The 19,868-nt window shown below is 39.0% G+C and overlaps 1 protein-coding gene across 1 annotated transcript in view; it reads left to right on the plus strand.

Annotated features, from left to right (window-relative positions):
* CDH12 (cadherin 12) overlaps positions 1-19,868 on the plus strand; it is a 375,294-nt gene that overhangs the window by 347,302 nt on the left and 8,124 nt on the right. The window contains exon 8 of the mRNA NM_001206958.1: positions 15,670-15,791. Coding sequence (NP_001193887.1) covers positions 15,670-15,791 — 122 coding nt within the window. The remainder of the gene's footprint in view (positions 1-15,669; positions 15,792-19,868) is intronic.

Below are 19,868 nucleotides of genomic sequence, written 5' to 3' on the forward strand. Positions count from 1 at the left end.
ACAAAACTGGAGCCAGGGCTTCCCTGGTGGCACTGATGGTAAAGAATCCACTTGCCAATGCAGGAAACATAATAAGATACAGGTTTGACTCCTGGACCAGGAAGATCCCCTGGAGGAGGAAATGGCAACCCACTCCAGTATTTTTGCCTGAAAAAATAAATGAACAGAGGAGCCTGGTGGTCTGCAGTCCATATGGTCGTAGAGTTGGACATGACTTAGCAACTGAAAAACAACGTAGTAATTATATGTACATTTCCATTGTACAAATAATTGAATTGAAATTAGTGTTATATCTCAGCATCTATCTATTATCTATCTATCCATCTATATTTAAGCTCATTAGATTACTTACCTATTAGAGTTCTATAGTTAATTTGCATTTTAAAAATAATATGTGAATGTGAAATTGTTAGTCCTTCAATCATGTCTGATTCTGCGATCCCATGGACTGTAATCCACCAGGCTCCTCTGTCCATGGCATTCTTCAGGTGAGAATACTAGAATGGGCAGTCATTCCCTTCTCTAGGGGATCTTCCCCATCCAGGGATTGAACCTGGGACACTCACATTGCAGGCAGATACTTCCCTGCCTGATCTACAAAGTCTCAAAATATGAGACTAGGGAAATATATATGCAATGGTGTGTGTGTGGCCATGTTGTAAGCGGGTAGATTTCGATCTCTATCCAATAAGTATTCATCACTAGATTACACTCAGAAAAACCCTACAGCAGTCCCTAACGATTTCATTGTGATAATTTCCCTATATTTAGAAAATCCTGTCTACCTATACTATGCCACCTCCTACCTGCTCACTGCCTTTAATGGCGGTGCCTTTTCCAGTGCCAAAGATATAAAGAAGATCCTGGACAGAGCAAGGACCAATGAGGTAGATGATGACCTGGCTCAACAAGGTCACCAGTGAGCCAAAAGGAAAGCAACACTGAAGATATCAGTCACTGTCCAGGGTATTAACGAGCTGGCCAGCACATCTGCCTCCAGGGCGTGACTCTGAAGCTCCTGCTGATGCTTCAGCCCAGGCATCAGCAGAGACAAGAGAGAGGAAGAAGGAGGAGGTGGAGGAGTCAGATGACTCCATGATTTTGTCTTCTTCAAATAGAGTTCTACTCCCCTGCAAAAGTGATGCCATGCCATTTCTTATCAGTGCTATCACTTTTGCCTCAGCAAAGCAGGAAGCTAGGGCTTGATCCCTGGGTCGGGAAGATCCAAGGGAGAAGGGAATGCTACCTACTCCAGTATTCTTGCCTGGAGAATCCCATGGACAGAGGACCCTGTGTACATGGGGTCACAAAGAGTTGGACACGACTGAATGACTAACACATGCATACTAAATAGAAGCAAATCATTAGATCCAGACCACACTTAAGGACAGAAAATTACATGGAGGTAACTTATATGGGTGGGCCTCCCTGGTGGTGCTAGCAGCAAAGAACTCGCTTGCTAATCTAGGAGACCTAAAAGATGTGGGTTTGATCCCTGGGTTTTAGAGATTCTTTGGAGGAGGGCATGGCAGCCCATTCCAGTATTCTTGCCTGGAGAATCCCATGGACTGAGGAGTCTGACAGGCGACAGTCCATAGGGTCACACAGAGTCGGACATGACTGAAGTCACTTAGCACACACACAACTTATGTGGGTACCAAGAACTGGGGATCCTTGGGACCCATTTTAGAAGGTTGCCTACCATACGTGTTTTATCAGCAACTAAACAAGTCTTGTGGCTCAGTTGGTAAAGAATCCACCTGCAATGCGGGAGACCTGAATTTGATCCCTTGGTTGGGAAGATCCCCTGGAGAAGGACATGGCAACCCACTGCAGTATTCTGTCTTGGAGAATCCCCATGGACAGAGGAGCCTGGCGGGCTACGGTCCATGGGGTTGCAGAGTCAGACATGACTGAGTGACTAAGCACACACACACAAAGACAAGTGTCTCTAAAAGTGAAGAGAGTTTAGAGGCTGTATTAATCACTGCTGCTAAGTCACTTCAATTGTGTCCGACTCTTTGCCACACCTATGGACTTTAGTCTACCAGGTTCCTCTGTCCATGTGATTATCCAGGCAAGAATACTGGAGTGGGTTGCCATTTCCTCCTCCAGGGGATCTTCCTGACCCAGGGATTGAGCTCACATCTCTAAGTTTTCTGCGTTGGCAGATGGGTTCTTTACCATTAGTGCCACTTGGGAACCCCATTACTTAATCACTAGGCCTGAAAATTTTGTGAGAAAGACAATGATCTGGTTGAATTCATTAAGAATACAAGCAAAATACAAAGTGCTGTAAGAAAAAATAATTATTTAATTATTTGTATTATTAAAAATAATGTTTTATTTTTTTAAAATAAAAAACTTAAAAGCATAAGCATAGTATGTCACATCATAGGAATTATCATTTGAGCTAAGTCTTTAAAAGATGGAGAAGATATGAAAAAGGTGGAGAGGAGGGAGTTCTAGGTGGAGAAAACATCTTTAGCAAAGACAGAATGGTATCAAATCTCATGTTTGGATAAAAAATTACAAGTAGGGTAGTACAGTGGGTGTCCAGAGTGTGGACAGGAGGGTAAAGAAAATACATTCAGAAAGGAAGCCTGAGCTCTCCTCTCTGAAAGACTTTATCATATAGAGTATTCTATTGTCAGCTGCAGTCACCATGCTGTGCATTCCATCCCTAGGACTGATTTATTTATAACTGGAAGTCTGTATGTTTTGATCACATTCATCATTATGCACACCTGTGCTTTTGCTTTAAGCAACCATTTCAAAATCAATACAAATATCAGATCATTGTGTTGTACAACTAAATTAATATAATGTTATATGCCATTTATGGGCTTCCCAGGTGGCTCAAAGAATCTTCCTGCCAAGCTGGAGATGTGGGTTTAATCGCTGGGTCAGGAAGATCCCCCAGAGAAGGAAAGGGCAATCCTTTCCAGTATTCTTGCTGGAGAATTCCATGGAAAAAGGAGCCTGGCAGGCTACAGTCCATTGGGTCACAGAGACGTGACTTAGTAACTAAACTACCACCACCATATGTCAATTATTAATATCTCCATTTTTTAGAAAAAGAAAGAAAAGAAAGTCAGAGGCCTTGTCAAACAGAGCCTTAAATGCACATAGAGAAACTGAGAAGTTTTTAGGTGTGTTTTGAGTCCATACTATTTTCTGTTGTTTCCATCAAAACTATGTTTCTAGCTCAGCATATATCCAGAGAGGCATATTTCACTTCTCCAAATTCCCCAAGTTCCCTGCATTTTCTATAAATCAGCACTGTATGGGTTATAGTGTATCAACTGAGGTTTATGTCACAAGAATCAAGCAACAGGGGTGACTGGATTCTCTGCAGTGTTTGAGCAGGAGACATTTCTTTCTAATTTGGTTAGTCTTTTGTTGTGAGTGTTGACGTCATGTGTACGTTTATTGAGAGTAAATGTGCAGGTTGGCCCTTTCATTTCTACAACAGTTCTTCAACTTCTCAACTCTCACCTGCATCAGAGTCAACTGTTAGAGTGTTCCTGGACCCCGTTCAAGACATACTGAATCAGAATTTCTGGGATTATTGCCAAGAAATCTCCACCTTAAAAATAATACCCAGGTCACTGGATGGATACTGATGTTGAAACCAAATGCCAAATTCTCTAGTGTTTTAAATATTAACATGGATTTGGGAAATAAAGCAGCTTAATGTTGCTATGAAGACATGTACTGCTATGAAGACATGTACTTACTCAGAGAGCCTAGTTGACGTTTGAAGGCTGAATAAAACCATTGGTTTCAGTTCTGGCTTGAAGCTATAGCTTTTTTCCTCTAATTGCCTTTCTTTTACTCTCCATGAGAGCCTTACTTTACATTTATGAGTCTAGGTAGTTTATCTACCATTTAACATTTTCCTTTTTCCCTAAGCAGCATATGAAACTATCAATATTTTGTATTCTCAAAGAAAGGTAACTTTGATTTATACCAGTATTGACAACATTTCTGTAGTATGTGTAATACAGACAAATAATACATAATTTAATAAATTACTTATAAATATTCAACCATTTCATAAAGCCTCCAATGTGTTGTATACACGATGATAATAATTATTAATGCCAATATACTCATGCATTTAGTTTAGAAATAATACCAATTTTCTCACAATTGTATGATGTGTAAATAATATAGAATCCAAATTTGTTGTGATAATTTATATTTTATTGTAAGTTTTCAACTGCTTATGAGTACCCTACTGTAATCAAGCTAACTTAGGAGTAGTTTAAACCAGTAAAACTGCTCTATCAGAATCACATACACAACTGTGTCAGGCTTTTGTTTCCTTAATTAGCATCTGATTTTTCTCTGGAAATTAAAACTACATAATAAGCTTGTCACCTAAAGGTCAAAATTTGAATAAAATGATATTTGAGATATGTACAGAAAAGTTTTAACTTCACCTATCAAAATTGGAATTCAAAAATAGTATTTTTACATTGAAAATATTTTTGCATTGTCAATGTTACTTTATTGGCATTATGAACTATATTGTATTTCACCTATTTGCATAGGGATCCTCTCAGATGTGAACTTCTTAGTAGCCAGGACTTTATCTTATACATCTTTGATATATATGGCTTACCATACCCTCTAGAACATTTGAATATATACACAATTAATGAATAATTTGTGAGTAGCTTGAGATGTGAGTTCAATCCCTGGGTCAGGAAGATCCCCTGGAGGAGGAAATGGCAACCCACTCCAGTGTTCTTGCCTTGGAAAATCCCATGGACAGAGGAGCCTGGAGGGCTACAGTCCATGGGGTCACAAAGAGTCAGACATAGTGACTAACCAATACCCCAACAAAACAAGCTTTGTTGGCATCCCGTCCTGCTGATCTGGGCCTTGGATTTCCTGATGAGTTGCTCCTTCTCAGCCTCTGTGTTCACATAGAATATGTGGGGTGTGATGTAGCTGGAATGTATCAGACGCTGGGAACAGGCATAATGAAATTCAGAGGGAAGACCTGACAGGTTGCCTGCTATAGACACCCGCACCCCAAGAAGTAGGCGAGTGTATAGATGGACAGGAAGTCGATGATCTGCGTGGCCTCTGGCTTGACCACACCTTGTCCATACTGATGTCACATATGATGCCTCTACTGTCCTGCTTGCTCTCAAAGTCTGGGTTTTGAAGTGACGCCAGACGCTGACTTGACCTGAGAGTCCTGAGAGTAGCTGTGATCTCCCGCAGCAGATGATGGGGAAAGAGACCTTCAGAAACTCTCACCAACTTCCTTAGCCTTGCTGGCCAATCGCCCAGGCCAGGCTCCATATCCCAGCAGGGGCTCGCCCAGCCTGACTAAAGTTGGTGGGCTTAGAGCCCCTGTGAGTCAGGACAGAGTGACATATGGCTCTGAAGGATGGTGAATCCACTCCAGGAGGCCTGGTGAGTGTGGAAACTGATAACTGCATCCAACTCCATGGAAGCAGAAGCCTTGCTTGATGTGTCTGCTGACCTGGGACCAAGTGGGAGCTCCCCCCACCCAAAAACAACACTCTGGAGGAAAGCTCCTACAAGACTTCTGGAAATGAATACCGTTTCCAACACCATGGCCACTGTGCCCTGCAGTGGCCTAGTAACCCTAGGCCTAGTAACCCTAGTTGAAAAGCTTATTTCCTTTTAATATGCCTTTTGATATTTCTTATCATTGGAATTGGTCACCTATGGCTGCATAATAGATCATGATAGAACATTTTGGGGTCAGGAATTCTAAAACGTGAAAGTCTCCTAGAAGTGTCCGCCTGTTTGCCACCCCATGAACTGTGGCCTGTCAGGCTTCTCTGTCCATGGAATTCTTCAGGCATTAATATTGGAATGGGTTGCCATTTCCTTCTCCAGGGGGTCTTCCTAACTCAGGGATCAAACGCAGGTCTCCTGATTTGCAGGCAGATAAAGTCTTTACCCATCTGAGCTACCAGGGAAGCCCTTAATGAATTCTAAAAGGGTATGTCTTAATATATGCCCCCAGGAAGTTTAGAAGACTTGACAGCTGAGAGCTGGAATCTCTGGGAAGCTCTTATGTGTCAGAAGCCCAAAGTCTCTGAAACTTTTTGCTTTCTGCAGCTAAATAGGCTCCAAGTAAGAGGGGAATCCCTGGTGGTCCAGATGGTAATGAATCTGCCTGCAATGCAGGAAACCTGGGTTCTATCCCTGCATCAGGAAGGTTCCCACCCCATGGAGAAGAGCATGGCAACCCACTCCAGGATTCTTGCCTGGAAAATCCTATGGACAGAGGACCCTGGCAGACTACAGATCATAGGGTCACAAAGAGTTAGACATGACTGAGTGATTCACAATTTCAAGGAGTGGTATTGATCTTCCCCGGATGCTCAGTGGTAAAGAAACTGCCACCAATGCAGGAGATGCCCGTTCAATCCCTGGGTCAGAAAGATCCCCTGGAGAAGGAAATAACAACCCACTCCAGGACTCTTGCCTGGAAAATTCCATGAACAGAGGAGCCTGAAGGGCTATAGTCCATCATGTTGCAAAAGAGTTGGACACAACTTAGAGACTAAAACAAAAACAGTAAGTGCTGTTAGTCTTATCAATAAAGCATAAATGTTGGAGGTTCATTCATGTTGTTTAAGCACATATCACTGTTTTGTTTCCTGTTTTTATTATATAATTTTATAGTATGGATAGGCTACTGTTAATCTATTCATCAAAAGATAGACATTTGAATTGTTCCCAATTTGGGGCCATATGCATAATACCTCCATGAACATATGCATACAGGTTTTCTGTGGATGTTCCTTTCATTCTCTTAGGTAGACATCTAGTAGTGGAATTGTTGGCTTATAAATTCACATTCAGTGTTTAATTCTTGAGCTTCCTTTGTGGCTCAGATGGTAAAGAATCCACCTGCAATGCGGGAGACCTGGGTTCGATGCCTGGGTTGGGAAGATCCCCTGGTGAAGGGAAAGGCTACCCACTCTAGTATTCTGGCCTGGAGAATTCCATGGACTGTATAGACCATGGGGGTCACAAAGAGTCACAACTGAGAGAATCTTACTTCACATGTCAGTGTTTAAAGAAAGTTCCAACCTATTTTCTAAAGTGACTTTACAGCTTTATATTTCTACCAGCAGTCCTTTCTATCAGGAATCCCTTTTATTTCTCTGAGAAATGATTTGTCAATTTCTGTTTATAATTCCTACCTTTATTTTGATAAATTTATTCCTAAATATTTTACTATCTTTGACTCTATTGTGACTTGAATTTTTTGTCAGTTCTTTTTTTTCTGTTTTTTTTTCTAGTATATTAGATATACAATAGCCATTTTTAATTTTGTTCTTGATGTACTCCCCTGATTATACCTATAACTTTCTTTGTGGATATTTTAGGGTTTCCAACCTACAGGGTCTTGACATTTTTTGATAAATTTTTTTTATTTTCAATCTGAATACTTTTAAATTAAAAAAATTTTTTTGTATGTTCTTTATTTTTTATTTATTTATTTCTTTTTTAATTTACAATATTGTATTGGTTTTGCCATACATCAACATGCATCCGCCACGGGTGTATATGTGTTCCCCATCCTGAACCCTAATTTTATTTTTACTTGGTTGCACTAAATAAATCCTCAAGTGCAATGGTTAATATGTGGTAAGAACATACACTCTTGCCATAAGCTCAATATTAGAAAGAAAATATGTGGTCTCTCACCATTGAATATAATGCTGGCTATGGGCTTCTTTAAATGTTGCCTTCTATTCATTATTCATTGAGGGCCTTTTTCTTTTCTTTTAATCATGAATGGATGAGATTTTGTCAAATGCTAATGCTGAGTCTATCAAAATGCTTATGCAATGCTTTCTTCTATTAATATGATATATCACATTGATTATAATACTGCTGCTAAGTCACTTCAGTCGTGTCCGACTCTGTGCGACCCCATAGAAGGAAGCCCACCAGGCTTCCCCATCCCTGGGATTCTCCAGGCAAGAACACTGGAGTGGGTTGCCATTTACTTCTCCAATGCATGAAAGTGAAAAGTGAAAAGTGAAAGTGAAGTCGCTCAGGCATGACCGACTCTTAGTGACCCCACGGACTACAGCCTACCAGGCTCCTCCACCCATGGGATTTTATAGGCAAGAGTACTGGAGTGGGGTGCCATTGCCTTCTCCGTGATTATAATACTATTAGATGTTAAACTAACCTTACATCCCTAGGATAAATGATATTTGGTCATTATATATTAGCTTTATAATATACTTCTGGATTTGACTGCTAATATATTTTTAAGCAATTTTTGTATCTGTGTTTATGAGGTTAATCCATGCTTTTTTTTTTTTTTTTCCCGGATATTTTTGATTGACTTTTGGTACAAAGAATAAACTGGAAAGTGTTTTCTCCTCTATTTTCTGAAGGAGTTTATGAAGAATTGATATTATGTAGTCTATACATTGGAGATCAGATCAGATCAGTTGCTCAGTCGTGTCTGACTCTTAACGACCCCATGAATCGCAGCACGCCAGGCCTCTCTGTTCATCACCAACTCCCGGAGTTCACTGAGACTCACGTCCATCGAGTCAGCGATGCCATCCAGCCATCTCATCCTCTGTCGTCCCCTTCTGCTCCTGCCCCCAATCCCTCCCAGCATCAGAGTCTTTTCCAATGAGTCAACTCTTCGCATGAGGTGGCCAAAGTACTGGAGTTTCAGCTTTAGCATCATTCCTTCCAAAGAAATCCCAGGGCTGATCTCCTTCAGAAAGGACTGGTTGGACCTCCTTGCAGTCCAAGGGACTCTCAAGAGTCTTCTCCAACACCACAGTTCAAAAGCATCAATTCTTTGGTGCTCAGCCTTCTTCACAGTCCAACTCTCACATCCATACATGACAACAGGAAAAACCATAGCCTTGACTAGACGAACCTTTGTCAGCAAAGTAATGTCTCTGCTTTTGAATATGCTATCTAGGCTGGTCATAACTTTCCTTCCAAGGAGTAAGCGTCTTTTAATTTCATGGCTGCAGTCACCATCTGCGGTGATTTTAGAGCCCAGAAAAATAAAGTCTGACACTGTTTCCACTGTTTCCCCATCTATTTCCCATGAAGTGGTGGGACCGGATGCCATGATCTTTGTTTTCTGAATGTTGAGCTTTAAGCCAACTTTTTCACTCTCCACTTTCACTTTCATCAAGAGGCTTTTTAGTTCCTCTTCACTTTCTGCCATAAGGGTGGTGTCATCTGCATATCTGAGGATATTGATATTTCTCCTGGCAATCTTGATTCCAGTTTGTGTTTCTTCCAGTCCAGCGTTTCTCATGATGTACTCTGCATATAATTTAAATAAACAGGGTGACAGTATACAGCCTTGACGAACTCCTTTTCCTATTTGGAACCAGTCTGTTGTTCCGTGTCCAGTTCTAACTGTTGCTTCCTGACCTGCATACAAAGTTCTTAAGAGGCAGATCAAGTGATCTGGTATTCCCATCTCTTTCAGAATTTTCCACAGTTTATTGTGATCCACACAGTCAAAGGCTTTGGCATAGTCAATAAAGCAGAAATAGATGTTTTTCTGGAACTTAAATCCCTTATGATTATACAGTGGAAGTGAGAAATAGATTTAAGGGCCTAGATCTGATAGATAGAGTGCCTGATGAACTATGGAATGAGGTTCATGACATTGTACAGGAGACAGGGATCAAGACCATTCCCACAGAAAAGAAATGCAAAAAAGCAAACTGGCTGTCTGGGGAGGCCTTACAAATAGCTGTGCAAAGAAGAGAAGAGAAAAGCAAAGGAGAAAAGGAAAGATATAAACATCTGAATGCAGAGTTCCAAAGAATAGCAAGAAGAGATAAGAAAGCCTTCTTCAGCGATCAATGCAAAGAAATAGAGGAAAACAACAGAATGGGAGAGACTAGGGATCTCTTCAAGAAAATCAGAGATACCAAAAGAACATTTCATGCAAATATGGGCTCGATAAAGGACAGAAATGGTATGGACCTAACAGAAGCAGAAGATATTAAGAAGAGATGGCAAGAATACACAGAAGAACTGTACAAAAAAGATCTTCATGACCCAGATAATCATGATGCTGTGATCACTGACCTAGAGCCAGACATCCTGGAATATGAAGTCAAGTGGGCCTTAGAAAGCATCACTACGAACAAAGCTAGTGGAGGTAATATAATTCCAGTTGAGCTATTCCAAATCCTGAAAGATGATGCTGTGAAAGTGCTGCACTCAATATGCCAGCAAATTTGGAAAACTCAGCAGTGGCCACAGGACTGGAAAAGGTCATTTTCATTCCAATCCCAATTAAAGGCAATTCTAAAGAATGTTCAAACTACTGCACAATTGCTCTCATCTCACAAGCTAGTAAAGTAATGCTCAAAATTCTCCAAGCCAGGTTTCAGCAATATGTGAACCGTGAACTTCCTGATGTTCAAGCTGGTTTTAGAAAAGGCAGAGGAACCAGAGATCAAATTGCCAACATCCGCTGGATCATAGAAAAAGCAAGAGAGTTCCAGAAAAATATCTATTTTTGTTTTATTGACTATGCCAAAGCAAGGAGATACAACCAGTCCATTCTGAAGGAGATCAGCCCTGGGATTTCTCTGGAAGGAATGATGCTAAAGCTGAAACTCCAGTACTTTGGCCACCTCATGCGAAGAGTTGACTCATTGGAAAAGACCCTGATGCTGGAAGGGATTGGGGGCAGAAGGAGAAGGGGATGACAGAGAATGAGATGGCTGGATGGCATCGCTGACTCGATGGACGTGAGTCTCAGTGAACTCCGGGAGTTGGTGATGGACAGGGAGGCATGGCATGCTGCAATTCATGGGGTCACAAAGAGTCAGACACGACTGAGCGACTGATCTGATCTGATCTGATATTGCTTTTTCTTTGATCCAGTGGATGTTGGCAATTTGATCTCTGGTTCCTCTGCCTTTTCTAAAACCAGCTTGAACATCAGGAAGTTCACGGTTCACATATTGCTGAAACCTGGCTTGGAGAATTTTGAGCATTACTTTACTAGCTTGTGAGATGAGTGCAATTGTACAGTAGTTTGAGCATTCTTTGGAGTTGCCTTTCCTTGGGATTGGATTGAAAACTGACCTTTTCCAGTCCTGTGGCTACTGCTGAGTTTTCCAAATTTGCTGGCATATTGAGTGCAGCACTTTCACAGCATCATCTTTCAGGATTTGGAATAGCTCAACTGGAATTCCATCACCTCCACTAGCTTTGTTCGTAGTGATGCTTTCTAAGGCCCACTTGACTTCACATTCCAGGATGTCTGGCTCTAGGTGAGTGATCACACCATTGTGATTATCTGGGTCATGAAGATCTTTTTCGTACAGTTCTTCTGTGTATTCTTGCCATCTCTTCTTAATATCTTCTGCTTCTGTTAGGTCCATACCATTTCTGTCTTTTATTGAGCCCATCTTTGCATGAAATGTTCCTTTGGTATCTCTGATTTTCTTGAAGAGATCCCTAGTCTCTCCCATTCTGTTGTTTTCCTCTATTTCTTTGCATTGATCACTGAAGAAGGCTTTCTTATCTCTTCTTGCTATTCTTTGGAACTCTGCATTCAGATGTTTATATCTTTCCTTTTCTCCTTTGCTTTTCTCTTCTCTTCTTTGCACAGCTATTTGTAAGGCCTCCCCAGACAGCCAGTTTGCTTTTTTGCATTTCTTTTCTGTGGGAATGGTCTTGATCCCTGTCTCCTGTACAATGTCATGAACCTCATTCCATAGTTCATCAGGCACTCTATCTATCAGATCTAGGCCTTTAAATCTATTTCTCACTTCCGCTGTATAACCATAAGGGATTTGATTCAGGTCATTCCTGAATGGTCTAGTGGTTTTCCCTACTTTCTTCAATTTGAGTCTGAATTTGGCAATAAGGAGTTCATGGTCTGAACCACAGTTAGCTCCCGGTCTTGTTTTTGCTGACTGTATAGAGCTTCTCCGTCTTTGGCTGCAAAGAATATAATCAATCTGATTTCAGTGTTGACCATCTGGTGATGTCCGTGTATAGAGTCTTGTGTTGTTGGAAGAGGGTGTTTGTTATTGTTATAAATTGGCGAAGGCAATGGCAACCCACTCCAGTACTCTTGGCTGGAAAATCTCATGGACAGTGGAGCCTGGTAGGCTGCAGTCCATGGGGTCGCTAAGAGTCAGGCTCGACTAAGGAACTTTACTTTCACTTTCATGCATTGGAGAAGGAAATGGCAACCCACTCTAGTATTGTTGCCTGGAGAATCCCAGGGACAGAGGAGCCTAGTGGGCTGCTGTCTATAGGATCGCACAGAGTCGGACATGACTGAAGCGACTTAGCAGCAGCAGCAGCAGCAGCAGTCTATAAATAGTTCTAGACTTTCCCAGTGAAGCCTTGTGGCCATGACTTTTTCTTGGTTTGGAGATTTTTTACTAATGCTTAATTTTTCCCACTTGCCTTAGATCTATTAAGATTTTCTAGTTCATTTTGAGGCTAGAGACAAAGAACTTGCCGGGCAATGGAGAAGACATAAGAGATGTGGGTTTAATTCCTGGGTCGGGAAGATTCCCTGGAGGAGGGCATGGAAACTCACTCCAGTATTCTTGCCTGGAGAATATCAAGGACAGAGGAGCCTGGAGGGCTACAGTGCATAAGGTGTCAGAGTCAAACATGACTGAAGTGACTTAGCACGCACATATGTGACAATATATGTCTTTCTAGGAATTTGTCCAGTTTATCTATGTTGACTGAACTTTTGGAATAAATTTAAAATATTATTTTATAATATGAATTTCACTTATGGTATTTCACTTCTCCTTTATTCTTGATTTTTATAATTTGGCCTTAATCTTTTTTTCTTGGTTTAAGTTGCACTTTAAAATGTTAAGACAGTTCTAATTCAAATTGGCTCAAAAAGTTATCGGATTTGATCAAGATATCATGAAGAATAAAGAAAGATTTAGGAAAACATTCTTGAAGGCCTGAGGGACAAAATAGAATGAGTTAATTATTATCTTAATTGACCACAAAACTATTAATAAGTTGGTTATTCAATATAAGCAATATGAATCAATAATAATGGGAGTTTGAATGGCTTGACTACTGGGAACACAGCAACTAATTGTGTAAGGTTTTGAGTATTTAATATTTACTAAGTTCATATTTGAATTGACTTTATAATTGCTCATTGATAACCAGTTTCTAATATGGAAGGGTTTTGGATAATAATGTTTATGCCAAATCAAGTTTAAAGAAATGTCATCATTGTTGTTTCAAAGATGAGATGAGTCAGAAAAGAAATGTCATTACTTTACCATACCGTTTAGTGAATTACATACATAAATCAAAAAAATTTCTATATTACTCTAATAAAAATATTCCCTTGTGAAAAGGTCAATTCTTACATGAATACAGTAGTTGTCAAAGAGAAATGTTGCTGCTTACCTAACCAGATTTACAAATAGAAGGTGACATTTTTAAACCTTTAATCGTAAGAAGTTTTACAAATATACAATAGAAGAGTTATATATTGAAAACTATAAACCCATAACTCATTTTGGACAGTATGAATAACCCATCTTTGATGTTGTTACAGTTTTTCCTCTGTTCTTATTTGGGCATTTATTTTGTAATTGCACGTACCTCTGTGGCACAGTCTGTTGGAGCATTTAGTTGCTAACCAAAAGGTTGGGGGGTTCAAATCCACTCAGGGAAACCTTCCTCTCTGCACCTTTTAAGGAAGTACTCAAAGGGTTTGTGGTTGTTTCTACTCTGCATCCTTTCCATGAAAGGCCAAAAAAGTCTCCTCTACTTCTACCCTCCTGTCCCAAGAATGAGTACAACTAGCAACTGTATCTCTTCAGTTTTCCTTTACTGTGCATGTTATAAAGCCCAGCATCTACTGTTATGTTAGGGACTTCTGTGTTGGCTCAGATGGTAAGGAATCTGCCTGCAATGCAGGAGACCAGGGTTTGATCCCTGGATCAGGAAGATCCCCTGGAGGAGGGCATGGCAACCCACTCCAGTATTCTTGCCTGGAGAATTCCATGGTCAGAGGAGCCTGGCAGGTTATAGAATCCATGGGGTCACAAAATCAAACATGACTAACACACATTTTAATTGCCACAGTGACGCCTAGTCACATTTATTATATAGTGGTTCTAAAAGTCTTATAGTGCACAGGAAAATTTCACACAACAAAATATTTGGCTTTAGCTAAAATACCAAAAACTCAGCTTTGAGAAACACTTTTAATAATAAGATATTACAATAGTGATTATATTTTGAGACACATTACTCATTGGGACAGATGTAAAATCTATATTTCAGGAGGATAAATATTTAAAACTACCAAAACAGATCTTCTCATGGGTAAAAATCAGTTTAAATTAATAACATGTTTATACATTATAAACGCAAGTCAGTATTGTAAATATAATTGGGAGAGGAATCTTGTCCCATCCTCACAGTAACTTATTAAACATTCCATTTCTCCCGCTTTTATGTTATCTGTGCCTGAACTGGTATATGACAATGGATTTCACTTTGTCATATATGAATATGTGAGCATTTCTTAAGCTACTGCTGACAATGCTTTTTATTTTTTTAAATCAGTTTTAGCATAACAGAATATTGTAGGGTTGTCAGAATCCATCATGTGATAAGATTTATATGCATTCTTTAAAAGCATCCAGACAGAGATCTAAAACAATGCCAATACTGTGAATCTTCAGTGGCATTGCAGATGAAGAATCTAACACGAAGTGGAATGAACATAATATTTGGATTTCCATAGTCCTGAGTTTGGATATTAACTCCCCATTCCTTTAGATGTGTGACTTTGGACAAGATACTTCAATAACCTGGGGCACTTTATCCATCTGTAAAGTTTCATTAGATAAAATAAATAAATTGAAACATATCCATTATGTTATACCTTATTTGTTGAATTATGCCTGGTCTTCTTCAGCAAAGGACAGAGAAGTTGGTACCATACCGCAGGTTGGGACTAAAACTCGTGATGTGATATTGACAGAGACAGTTTTTCAAAACAATATTTTTTGACACAGTAGGAAGGAAATGCTGTTTACTTTGTCCTTTCTCATCATCAGCAAATAGTTTTAGGGTGCATCCTAACTGTCCATAATCTCTTATTTCTACTTCCCTAAGTTTATTTTAATTTTCATCTATAAAAAATCATCTCTCCTTCATATTCCTTGTAATTTATCATCTTTTTAGGGGGGATCAGTTTGAGAAAGTTATTTAAATATGTAGATGATACTACTGAATAAAGTCATAGACACACATATAAAAGCATATGTTTTATTCAATGAAAAATATCACTGTTTAGTGAAGATTGGTCTTGTTAACTCTGGTTTGATGGCTGCACTTTTGATGAAACATGAGCTAAATGGTTGTCCTTAACTTTGGGGATGATTTTCAGGGATAAATTCTTGTGTAGTGCACTGCTAGTTCTCTGACAGTGAGACAAGGAGAGTGCCCATATTCATCTTTTTATCATTTATACATGACACAATGCCTCAGTTTCCCATAAAGGAAAGGTCATCTGGATTCCATATGAATGCTGATTTTTAAATGTTAATGATATTCACTATAAAAGCAATAATGGATCAGATTTTGTAATCATCTTTTCTCCTTGTATGTTTTAAACAGGTAACCCATTATTAACCAGCAGAGTCAACATATTAATTAATGTCCTAGATGTCAATGAATTTCCTCCAGAAATATCTGTGCCATATGAGACAGCTGTGTGTGAAAATGCCAAACCAGGACAGGTATCTTATCAATGTTGTTATTTAAGATTTTATAAAACCTGCTATATGCATGTGTTTTAGGTTAGGAGACCATGCATGCATATAGACATGGATCACATGTCTTCATAAAATAAACCATAAATGGTAGTATATTCTTTTGAATTAATGGCATGTGTTGCATGTGGAATTATTACCACATGAGATAAAAATGATGGCCTAGTGAATATATTCTGTATAACTAACAGTTCTAGGATTGCATATTCTGCTATTTTCTATAGACTATGAAATTTCCAAAAAACTTGTGCCTGCATGTCCAGTAAGCAAAAAACTTTAGACAATAGTCTTCTATGATGTTCCTTACTTTGTTCACATGCTTTTATGAAGGGGTGCATAGATACTCTTAAGCCTATGAAGAATGGAAAACTTTCTCTGGTGGCCTTGAATAGAACATCTGGGTTATTCAAAATATCTGAATTACATTTTCTTACTAAGTATTACTCTGGAGGGAGGTTCTAGTGGGGAGAGCATATGAGGAAGGACCACATTGTTAATGAAAGTTACTGTCAAAATCCTAGCATTTATGTAGGTAATGGTGAGTAGCCAGCTTTTCTATAAACACTATTATAAAGGACTTCCCTGGTGGCTCAGATGGTAAAAAATCTGCCTGCAGTGAAAGAGACCTGGGTTCGATCCATGGGTCAGGAAGATTCCCTGGAGAAGGGAATGACTACCCACTCTAGTAATCTTACCTCTGGAATTCCATAGGCAAAGGAGCAACAGTTCATGGGGTTGCAAAGATAGGACATGACTGAGCAACTAACACTTTCACTTTCGTAAATGAATGAATGGAGATATGATATGATATGATGTAATATGATTAACAATAGGAACCAGGCATGAGCAGATGGTAAGAGTGTGTTATGCAATAAGAATACAATTAATCCAATAATGTGCACCTAGGTTCTGAAAGAAAAATCCATCTATATGCTTTGGTTTGATGTCTATTTTAATTTCTTTTATATATAATAACTATTTAACTACTAATTTAAGTAAATTTGAAGTTTAATTATTACCTGAGGAAATATCTTAATATTTGAAACTATATCTTTATTAAAAATGTCCTTTAATATCTAGTACTTGCTCCCATTTGAGTGTCTTCTATTGCTTCATAGAATATTTCTCGCATGGCTCTAGTCGTGATGTTCACTAGCCTTATATATATTTGATTAATATTAAATACATTTTAAAAGTTATCATTCACACTTGTTTGTTCCTAGTGCCTGGTAGCTGTATGAGATGAGTCACTACAATTTTTTAAAAATACTTTTATTGGAGTATAGTTGGTTTTCAGTATTTAGTTTCAGGTGTACTGAAAATTGAATCAGTTATACATAGATGCATATCCATTCTTTTTCAGACTCTTTTCCCATCTTGGTTATTACAGAATACAGAGTTCCCTGTGCTATAACAATAGGTCCTTATTAGTTATATATTTAGATTGTATTTGCTAATTCTAGTTTCCAAGTGGCTACCATTTTTATCAGTGTACATGCAGAGTGTTCCCATCAGTACAGAAACTTCTAGGGCATTGTGTTGCTCTATTACCTCTTTTGATAATTTGGAGACAATTCCCTGGTAGTTCAGATGGTAAAGAATGTGCCTTCACTGCAGACTTGGGTTCAATTCCTGGGTCGAGAAGATCCTCTGGAGAAGGGAATGGCAACTCACTCCAGTATTCTTGCCTGGAGAATTCCATGAACTGAGGAACCTGATGGGCTACAGTCCATGTGGTCATAAAGAGTTGGGTATGACTGAGCAACTAACACATTAATTTCATTAACTTTATTACAGGATGACTTATTTAATCATATGTTCCCAAGTGATAAATTTGCACCTTTAACTTTAAAAAGACATATATATATATATAAAGTTAATGCTTTATCCCTTTAAATGACGGCAAATTTTTTGCTGGATTTCATTATTTGCAAAGTTATAAGAGGCTTCCCAGGTGATACAGAAGTAAAGAATCCAACTGCCAATGTAAGAGACAAAAGAGACATGGGTTAGATACTTGGGTTGGGAAGATTTCCTGGAGTAGCAAATGGCAACCCACTCCAGTATTCTTGCCTGGAAAACCCCATGGACAGGGAAGTTTGGTCCATGGGTCTATGGTCCATGGGGTGGCAAAAGAGTTTGAAACAACTGAGCGACTGAGCACACAGACAAAAAGTTAAAAGAAGTTTATCAAAATTTGACAATTTAGAAGTATTTACTATTTTCCAGAGCATTCCACCTGCCCCTCAAAGCTAGTCCTTTATTTTTAGGTAATGTGGGACATTGATTATATCATGGCAATCAGAATCATGTAATGCACCAATTGAAAGACTTTTGGAAATAGAACTCTAATGTTTCTATGTTTCTCGAATAAATTAAAAAAATTGGGAATAGTAAAAGTTATTAGAGATAACTTTATTTTCGTATACTCAGACAAAGTGGTAAGAAATCTGTGGAATCCCTGAAAGCTCTTTTTCCTAATAATTATATGTCAAGCATTTTGTATTCTTTTGGGCCACTGTGCTTAGTCACTCAGTTGTGTCCAGCTCTTTGCAATCCCATGGACTGCAGCCTGTCAGGCTCCTGTGTCCATGGGAATTCTCTGGGCAAAAATGCTAGAGTGGGTTGACATGCCCTACTCTAGGGGATCTTCCCAACCCAGGGATGGAACCCAGGTCTCCCACATTGCAGATGGATTCTTTACCGACTGAGCCACCAGGGAAGCCCTTTTGGCCCACATTTACAAATGAAATATAACCCTGAAATATGAGATATACAGTATATGAGCATTTTCTGCTTTTTACCCCAGCCATCCTAAGGGTCTAGAAACTATGCATAGGAACTATCTTTTTTGGATTATATAATAACTTAATATACATGTATGTATGTATATATGCCTTACCTATCTATCTCTGTGCCTGTTTCTACCTATCAAAAGAAGAGAAAAGATGATTCTACATAAGTCAATAGTGATTTATATGATGAATCAATGCAGTATTGGCCCAAGTAGTTCCTTAGGGCAATAACTCCCAAGTGTCAATTCCAGATCATTGCCAGTTTATACCAAAAAGGTCACCTCTGTATGCTATTTTAAAAGATTTTTTTGGTGTGAAGTTATTTTCTTCATAAATTTTGATGTTGATTTATTATAAAAAAATAATTATGTTAGTTGATAGCAAAGGCAAAACAAAACTTGCAAATTAATTCCCAAATAATTTAAAGAAATTTTATGGATGAGATATAGTGATCTGAATACATAGTTTTATTTGAGGAAAATTGAAGCTTTTCGGGGTATGCGTGGTAATTGACTAAATTGCCGTATTCCACAACTTGGCCTTTGGTGTTGAATCCATGATACTTCTAAAGGCTAAATAGATCCTGTGTGGCTGAATCACAGTAACACTTGTTGCTGTTTAGTTGCTAAGACATGCCCATATCTGACTCTTTGCAACCTCATGGACTGTAGCCTACTAGGCTACTCTGTTCACGGGATTTCCCAGGCAAGAATACTGGAGTGGGTTGTCATTTCCTTCTCCAGGAAATCTTCCCTACCCGGAGATCAAACCCATGTCTCCTGCACTGCAGGTGGATGCTTTACCATCTGTGTTACTAGAGAAGCCCACTTTACTCACCTGGAAACCCCCACAGTAAAATAGGCAACTGAAATTATCTTTAGAGATCCCATGATCAAATTAACAATTACCTAGTACTGAACTTGAAATCCCAGTATATATGTTGTGTTACTTGTGTGTGGTCCTGTTTGTGCCCAACAAAACACACAGCTATATAGAAGGCAGATAACAGTCATAAGTCTGAGTTTTAACCATGGAATAAAAACAAATAGGGGCAAATAACTCTCATGTTTAGTGGCATCAATCTAAGTGCACAGGATTATCTAAGTCCTTCCTCTGACAAATTCAAAATTAGTCTAAGAATGTGTCACCTGAGCAACACACTGCCTTCCTCTTCTGCACGCTTGTCCTGCAATTTCTTCCTGATGCAACGACATTGCATACATTAATAAATAAATACCTCAAAGTCTTT

This window comes from Bos taurus, chromosome 20, assembly GCF_002263795.3.
Source record: "Bos taurus isolate L1 Dominette 01449 registration number 42190680 breed Hereford chromosome 20, ARS-UCD2.0, whole genome shotgun sequence".
In the NCBI taxonomy this organism is placed as follows: Eukaryota; Metazoa; Chordata; class Mammalia; order Artiodactyla; family Bovidae; genus Bos; species Bos taurus.